General features: G+C 33.7%; 1 protein-coding gene across 1 annotated transcript; it reads left to right on the top strand.

The window, feature by feature from the left end:
- Nucleotides 1–5,274: 5,274 nt before the first annotated feature.
- On the top strand, nt 5,275–8,150 carry LOC120265768 (probable mediator of RNA polymerase II transcription subunit 26b). Its single transcript, XM_039273731.1, has 9 exons — nt 5,275–5,891; nt 5,988–6,056; nt 6,170–6,252; nt 6,575–6,627; nt 6,722–6,840; nt 6,945–6,972; nt 7,101–7,483; nt 7,558–7,648; nt 7,735–8,150. Exons 1-9 carry the CDS (start codon nt 5,484–5,486, stop codon nt 7,857–7,859), a joined length of 1,359 nt encoding a protein of 452 aa, XP_039129665.1. The 5' UTR covers nt 5,275–5,483; the 3' UTR covers nt 7,860–8,150.
- Nucleotides 8,151–8,843: the final 693 nt, after the last annotated feature.

Raw genomic sequence — 8,843 nt, 5'->3', positions numbered from 1 at the left:
AAAGAAGGATAGTGGATTATCATTGGCCTCCATGGTGTTGGGACTTGAGCGCCATAGGTCTAAACAAAAATTAGATTCCTCAAGCCCAAGTCCTCCATGTTGTGGCACTAGCTGATAAGAATACATGAAGATTGTCTCATGACCTATGCTGCAACTTTATCTTTTTGTTTTTCTGTTTTATATTAGTCTAAGTTAGTTATAACAGAACAGATTTCTAGGCTGTATTTTGTATATTAAAGACATGGCAATCAATGGAAGAGTATGGAAAAATATTTTACTGTACATCTTCTCTTGTCTTCATCCTTTTCTACACTAGCTACTTTGCGTTGTGTGCCCAGATTGACAGAATGTACACTCTGTTTGTTTTTCATTTTTTATTTTTAAAATGGTTGATGGTGTATGGTGTAAAACTTCTTATAAGAGATTTTAGATAGTTCTAGAGTCCAAATTGTGCGGAAAAACTAATTTGGGCCAACTTGAAGGTGTGGTACATTAGAATGAGTATGTGCGGCCCATTTTTTATACTATTAATCATTATTAATAGTGTGTTATGTGACAATAGCAAAAAGGGGTGTAACCTATTCTAAGGTGAGTTTGTATATCTCATGCTAATAAGCAAATAAGCAATGTGCCATTGCAAGCATAAGAACGTTGTCAGTACAAATTGTGCTCATAGTTTCTGCAAACCTTGCATTTTAGAAGTTTTAAAAGGCGCCAATTCTCCTTGTCCATTTGTTTAGGGCCATTACTTAGACCTTAACTTTAATTTTCATGTTAGATTATTTGGAAAATATGGTCAATTCTGCTTATCACTACTAAAACTCCTTAAAATAGTTGATGTTGCTTGAGGAGCTACTATACTGAAGGCTGAAGGTTTTTAGTCTTTGTATTTATACACTTCTATGAGATCGTACAAGAGGAAAGATGTAATAGAGGAGTTTGAAAACAAGAATCTGCGAATCTGCTTCACCAACAATATTTATAATACTTGTTCAACTTAAAGCAGAATTATTGGTGTTTATCTGACAGCTAGCAACATCAAGACCATATTTGATTGATTCATAGAAAAATAATTGGGTTCAGGAGGAAGAAATTAATAGGATTGAAAAATTGTATTGAAGAGAGAATAGTTGAGTGCCAAGAGTTCAAATTTCTATAGCAAACAAGACACATCCTCACCCTAATGAAGAAACATATAAGTTCTCCTCTTGTTTTCATTTCATGTCCTAAATCACACATATGTTCATAATACAAAGTGCGCGCACAAATATTCTTGTTCTTGACCTATAATATGGTTGCTTGATTAGCTTGTGAATAATATGCATCTTGTTAACATAGGCTAGTTCTGACCTCCTTGACAGAAGAGTTTTTTTTTTTTTTTTTCTCTTTCAATTATATATGGTCCTATAACTTTAACAAGACAAGTGTGGTACTTAATCATTCTAAATACCATGCACTCACTGGGAGACTTGTGCCTAGTTGCTTAATTATATGCACAAAATCATGGGAACCAATTCCATGTTTTCTTTTCTTTAATGTGGGATAGTAATGTGATATTGTCCCATAAATATATCAAGAAAAGAGTGGCTCTTAATCTTTCTAAGTCTTTGAAATATATCTAGCATACATGAAGGCTGAAGTTTTTTGAAAACATGCACTCAATGGGAAGAGATAGTATTTGTGTTTAGTATTATGCTATAAGTTATGGGAAGCAATCTCATGTTATTAGTTGCTAGTTTTCTTTTTGATTGGTTTACTTGTTTTTATGTCGACATTTTGCTGAAATTGAGAATATGTATAAATCTTCTACATAGTGATATTTATGATTTCTTTGAAGTTGTTATTTTGCTTACTTATGGATGGGAATATTCTCATAATTTAGGGATTTTATGAATAGAGATAAATGTTAAGTAAATGACCATTTTATAAATAAAAAAACTTATAAAAATTATGGTGCATTAACGTGGTTGACCCCTTGCATATATAAAACATTAATATATATTTCTTTTGTTTTAATTTTTTAAGGGTTGACTATAAATAATGAGTTTACTAAGGAGAGGAAGGTAGAACAATAGTTTGACTTAATGAAAAATATAGATCAATTTTATTTTATAACCTTTTTTATAACTCGTGATGAAGAATCAATCTAAAAGAGCTGATATTTTTTTTTTGTTTATTGTAAAGAGTTTCGAAATTTTATTTTAATCGTCACTATTATTATATGTGTTGTTATTATAATCAATGATCTCTTAGCCTATTGGTATTGTGTTCTCTATATAAAATGTTTGTGTTATATTTCTGAAGGGATAAGGTCAAACCTCACCTCACGAAGATGAAAGGACCGGAAGATTGAAACATTAACTCAGCATTTATGCATGTTTTAAAATAGTTTATTCATTTTGTCAATAAAAATTTGTCAAATACAAAGAAAGGAACTCCAACCATATACTTGTTCATTGTACACCCTTGTTGGTTAGAATGTCTAGATTTCCATTAAGTTTAACACAGAAATGCCAAGTCTTATATTAATGATTTAAAACCATAAAATGCGGCTAAAATACTTTTAATATTATCCACACTTGAAGTTGTATCACTCGTTTATGTCTAGACTCATGATTCAACATGCATCATTTCTCCCTTTTCTTTTCTTTGAGTGATTAATTTGATGTTTCCTTTCCTTCACGTTTTATATAAAAGAAGATAACAGCACATTGACAAATAAACAAACGTACAAATTGGTCCTATCTAGTGGTCCATTTTCTATGTGATAATAAAACACGTTATATGGTACTATTTTAGGTTGCCACCAAAAAAGATTCATTAATCATAATTATTAAAATTTAACATTTTAATCTCAATCAAATAACTTACTTTTTGAAGCCTACTTTAAATTCATCTGGTATACCATTGGATAGCCCAATGATAAAATACTTGGGAGCAAGAGAAAGGGCAACGGTTCAAATCCCTCCCCTAACAGTACTGTTTTTGTACTGTTTGTGCACTATACATATCTGGGCCAAGTACTGTTTTTGTACTATTCACACACTGAGTGTGGGTCCCCTGTGGGAGAAATAGTGGTTTCACCTCTCCAGGGTTATAGGGCATGGGAATTTTCTTAGGAGATTAGTAAGTCACTGTAATTGGTGCACCTCCGTATTTGTCTGTCTTTTTGGTAATCCTTTAAATGGGGAGCTGATTTGCCTATTTGTCAAAAATTCATCTCTTCTCCATGACAGCTCTTGATCATTTATTATTTTTATATAAAAAAAACAAACGCATCCCATAAAAACGATGTTCAAGAATAAATATGTAATTCTGTAAAAATAAAATTATTTTCTTTTTACAAAAATTACTATGCATTTGCAAATTTGAGCTCCTCCAACTGTCGCTGGCTTAAGTTTTTTTTTTTTTACAAAAGCGACAAGCGCTGTCTTATAATGGGATGTCAAGGGACAAATAAATACAGATGTACACCAGTTACGGTGGCTTAACGATTTCCTAGTGATTTATTAACGCAGTCAGATATTACATGGGGCAATTAGATTTCTACCATGTGCACGGACAGAAGATATTTCAGAAACTAAATCAAATTAATAAATCCTCCTGCCTTACAAACCTAGATGGGAGAGAAACGACATACTCCCACAAAGGACTTAAGAACAGTAGATGAACAATACCGCTATAATATTTTATACAATATTTTTAGTATATATACAATATTATAATAGTACTACTAATCCAGGGATTCGACTCTGGTCAGTCTATTCACTGTCGAAGTAACATACCCCTACAGGGAACCCATGCTTAAGTTATGCAATTTTTTCGAAATATATTCAAAGATTATTCATTAATTTATTTAAAAGCCCATCCTTGTAAAAAGTGGGGCCAAGTACTACATAAATTGGATGAAAAAGTTTATACGGAATGAAGAGGTAAGGCCTACGATATTCCACACGTGTCAATCGTGTGGAACAAATCAGACACTTGTACATCTTAAACTTTTCGTAAATTCAATTAATTAAAATAAATAATCATGAAATATGATACCATTCCATTGCAAAACATAGGCACGTGACATCAGTGAAGGACGTTTATACGATGGACAGTTAGGATTTCTTGATGAGTTTCTTAAGTAAATAAGAACGGTAGGATGAGTGCCACGTGGTCCGACATTAGACGACAAGGAACGGCGATCTCAACATAGCGGCAAACCGCGGGCGTGCTTCACGTGCTACTATGCCGCCAAAAACATCGTTGTCTGTTTAAGATTTCTTGTTTTTTTTTTCTCAATAAATCCCTTAATTTCTCAAAATTACATTTAACTCCAATTTTTATCATCTTTATCGGATCCAAATTGGTTAAGAGACTAGTTACTTGAAACCCGTTTCCCAATTTGATCAGGGTTCGTTTCCCATTCAGTCAGACGCGTTCCCTTCCTTTGACTCGCCAACACGCTTGACCAGTCACCAGGCCGGTAGTTTAGCACGTGAAACCGCAAGCTTGGAAGTTTCATAAATTATTAAAAAATAAAATTGATGAAAATTAAAAATACATTAAAATTTACCGATTTTAAACTAAACTTTAATTTTATAATTTAACGGAAAAGTTCACAGTTTTGTCAAGGGAACCGAGTCAACAATTGAAAAAGTAGAACATAAATTAATAAAGCATTGATAATTGATTTACTTTGGTAATTTTTACTAGAAAAAAGAAATAGTGAATTGGGAAAGATGAAATCTTGTCCGTCCATTTGAGGGAGATGACGTAAGTGATAGCGTCAGCAGACCCTACAATATTGACGGTTAGATGCAAAAGCAAAACAAGATATCACACAAAGCACAAACTGGGAACTAATTTAACTTCAGTGATCGAATCCACGCAAAATCCCCCCCAAGAGATTTTGTCGAATCCAGACCGTCAATCATGCCTGCCCCATCAGATCAATACCCATAACTTAATAATTTCTAAAAAGAAAAACAATAAAGTTCAATATTAATAAATAATTAAATAAAAAAATAAAAAGAAATTCTACCTGTTAGAATCAAACAAAGGCCCTCTCTCAAAGTCTCAACCACCGAACTTATCCATGGACCATGCCTATTATTAATTTTATTATTATTATTATTATTATTATTATTATTATTATTTGTAAGAAATATAAAATAGTACTCCTAAATATATAACATCCAATTGTTTTATTTAATTTTCTAATTAAAAAAAGGGGGAAAAAAAAAAACAAAGAAAAATAGAGAGATTAGAAGGGAACCGGCGTGTGGGATTCCATTATTATCTCTCTTTCACGCTGGTCCCTTTCAGTTTCCGAGAGGAAGATAAGGAATTCTCGAAGCAAAGTTGGGAAAAAAACGGAAGGGAGAGATCGAAAACCTTTGGTTTTTGGTTGTTTGATTGGGATTTCAGGATCAAAAACTCATCTTTTTTGTTGAATCTGGCTTAAAAATCTTATCTTGGAGTGAAGGGAAGGCATGGCGAGTGAGCCGAGGACGATGGAGTGGTGGAGGAGCTTCTTTCGGAGCTCCGGCGTTGATATCTTTGAGGTTGTTCAGCGATCGATCGTCGTCGCTGTGTTGGACTATCCGAATGTGTTCCAATTGAGGCGTGACGAGATTGCGGAGACTTTGTTCACTTGCCACTTGGCCCAGCGCGGTGGAGATGGTGATGTGCTGTCTGAGAAGACTGTTGATGAGGTGGTGGATGAGATGAAGAGCAAGAGAGGTCACAGTGATGGTGAGATGAGGGAGAACAAGGTGGATGGAATGCCGAGCAATTGTAGTTATGATGTGGCGGAGGCACTGACGGAGGAGATGGAGGAGGAGTCTTTGATTGTTAGAGAGGTTCTTAGGATCAAGGAAGTGCTTTGCAATAAAGATGAGGTTTGATTTTTTTTTATTTCTGCATTGAATTCAGTGAAGAAATTCTGGTTTTTTATTTAGGGTTTGTGTTTTGATTCTTTGTTGTTTGGTTTGCAGTCTGATAGTGTTCTGTTTGAATCTTTGAGGAGGCTGGAGTTGATGGGATTGTCAGTGGAAGCTCTCAAGGTATCATCTTTGGTCTGTTGATGCAATATTTACCTGGAAATTTTGCTAGTTTGAAACTGTGCATTGGTTTAGGTTTAAATTTTGTTTGATTTATGTGTGTTTTGGAAATTTAGGAGACTGAGATTGGAAGAGCTGTTAATGGTTTGAGGAAACATAACTCGAAGCAGATTCGCCATCTTGTGCGAACTCTCATCGAGTAAGTTTCCGATCATATTTTAGCATGACCTTTGGTGCAATTTTTTTTAGCAATGGAATTGTTCTGTAAAGATTGTAGTTATCACTCTGTTTCTAACTTGATATAATGCATACTTCAGTAGTTTTTTAATATTAATTAATGGTTCCTTGAGAGTTGTTGTAGAGATTGACTTTGTTCATCTGAGTGATTTTTCTTCTTGTGTCACAGCTTAGAACTTTTCTGCTTTCTTTCTGTATTATTAGCAAGACCAATTTTTAGTGACATTAATTGTTCTCAATAATCTCATAATGATTTTCTTGAATTTATTTTGTTTCTTTTGTAGTGGTTGGAAGGTTTTGGTTGATGAATGGGTCAATGCCACAGCCGCCATTGCTGGTGAGGAACATGCTGTAATTGTTGACGAGAAAAATAAATTGCTTCATTGCATCTGAGCTTAAGATCTAATTGATTGTAAATTTTCAATTTGTAGATAATTCACCAGTGTCTGTCCATTTACCTATTGCTGATGAGGAAGAAGGCCTCCCTTCTCCTCCTCTTGACGAGGGAGCTCTATTCATAACTCAGACTGCTGACATCCAGCTCTCAGAGGTAGATGGCTGATGGCATGCAATGGATTGTAATCAATTTGATATTTGAGATCGAAAATGTACTGACTGAATTTTGTTTGTCTCACGTCTTGTGATATCGTGAAGTTCTTCGATGGCATGGATGAAGATGGAAGTGAGTATTGCAACGTGAACTTTCATCTTTCCATTTCTTCTTGTACTTAATCTTATAATTCTGCCTTTCTTTTTTTTCATTTCTTCTTGTACTTAATCTTTATAATTCTGCCCTTTTTTGTTTTTCAGATATTAGAAATATCGAAGACCAAGGTGTTGATCTCAGCAGAAACAGTGGCGTGTACGATGTGAAATGTACAAAACAGGATTATGAGAGAAGGCATATGGAAAATCGGAAACCAGTGAAACCACAACAGCCACCTCATCAGTTGCCTATTGCTGAAGATAAGGGGAAGGCAAAAATTCAAGACCCAGTTGGCAGGCAATTGAAACAACAAGAAGAAGCTGGTACAATGAACAAGCAAAGCCGGAATGATTATGCAGATAATTTGTATTCGGAAAGACCATCAAAACAAGGCTATGAGCAAAAGAAACAATTCAGTGAATTTAAGTCCCGCCAACAAGACATTTCCGGGATTCAAAGGAAACCTTCCTCTGCTACTCTACAAGATGTGAGTCTCTGCAAGCTGTAAAATTTGCTTATAGATTGTTTATAAATTGACTAATAACCAAAGCTTTTCATCAGAAATCCAAGTATTCAGAAGAGGTTTCGGATAAGGCGAAGCTAGAAGCTGCAAAGAGGAAACTTCACGAAAGGTACCAGGAAGCAGAAAACGGTATGTTATTTTTTCTAATGTCATTCTAGTTTTCGTGCAGATACACATAATTTCAACTCATCGGTGTAGTATTATTGTTCTTGCAGCAAAGAAGCAAAGAACCATTCAAGTAATGGAACTGCATGACATACCGAAGCAGGCCAATAACTTCAGGCAGCCGTTCACAAAACCGAAAAACAACATCAGGAATTGGGCAAACGTCCGACGCTGAGTTGCCAATAACGTTCTCCTGTATTTTGACTGTTAGTTCTCTGTTTCTCCGGCAATCCAAAGGGAAATAGGCAGAAACTTGCTGCTCAGAGGCCATTTGTAAATTCTAATTTCATGACTACATAACTAAGTAGTTTCTTTTACTTAGTTGAGTTGTAGCTTAATTACCAGAGATCCTAATTTTTAGAATGTCTCTGTATAAAATTAGAACAGAATTGCATCATGTAATGTTATTAATCTTTAGAGTTGTTTATTCATCCTCCTTCAAAAAGTTTTGTGTCTCTTTTCTATCTGCCACTTTGTGAAGTAAGTAGATAGATGATAAGCATAGAGAGTCATAAAGATGCTTTTGCCAAAAGAAAAGTGAGTTGATTGCAAAGATTGGCAGCAGCATCTGTCTTCCTTTGACAATGAAGTTTCAAACTCTGTGCATAATGCATTAGCTCTGTACTTCCTGCCACTATTCGGCTTTTTTTTTTAAATATTGCTTTTTTTTAAATTAATTACTAAAATAGGTATTTTTAGAATTATTTACCAAATTAGGCATTTTTATTTTTTAATATTAAAGTTTAAATTTTTTTAATAGTTGTGGGTTCCACTGGTTTTTTAATATTAAAATTTTATTTTTTTTAAAAATCAGCAGGTCCCACTAGTTTTTTAATATTAAAATTTATTTTTTTAAAACTGAGATGGGTCCTACTAGTTTTTTTAAATTAAAAAAAGCAATTTCTGACTAAAAAGCCCTTATCATTTCATAAAAATGTTTTCTAAACTAGTTTTATTTCCACTTCTACTTTCACTAATCCTAACGGATAAAAAAATTATGGGTAATATTCGAGTTAAAAAAATTTAAAAGATAAAAAAATTATTGTGGTTAAAAATTTTTTTATATACATTAGAATTAAAATTATCTCCAATAATACATAAAAAAATTAAAATTATCTCCAATATTTATGGATCTTTCATACTGATATTCACATGTATT

The sequence above is a fragment of the Dioscorea cayenensis genome, chromosome 7 (genome assembly GCF_009730915.1).
Source record: "Dioscorea cayenensis subsp. rotundata cultivar TDr96_F1 chromosome 7, TDr96_F1_v2_PseudoChromosome.rev07_lg8_w22 25.fasta, whole genome shotgun sequence".
NCBI lineage: Eukaryota > Viridiplantae > Streptophyta > Magnoliopsida > Dioscoreales > Dioscoreaceae > Dioscorea > Dioscorea cayenensis.
The sequence above is the reverse complement of the archived record's forward strand: the minus strand, read 5'-3'. Positions and strand labels throughout refer to the sequence as shown.

What these genes read in the sequence shown, in the direction of transcription:
- LOC120265768 (XM_039273731.1), top strand. Translation starts at nt 5,484, where the DNA reads ATGGCGAGTGAGCCGAGGACGATGGAGTGGTGGAGGAGCTTCTTTCGG. An exon ending in TGCTTTGCAATAAAGATGAG is followed by an intron (nt 5,892 to 5,987) that starts GTTTGATTTTTT and finishes TTTGGTTTGCAG; the next exon opens with TCTGATAGTGTTCTGTTTGA. An exon ending in CCTCTGCTACTCTACAAGAT is followed by an intron (nt 7,484 to 7,557) that starts GTGAGTCTCTGC and finishes GCTTTTCATCAG; the next exon opens with AAATCCAAGTATTCAGAAGA.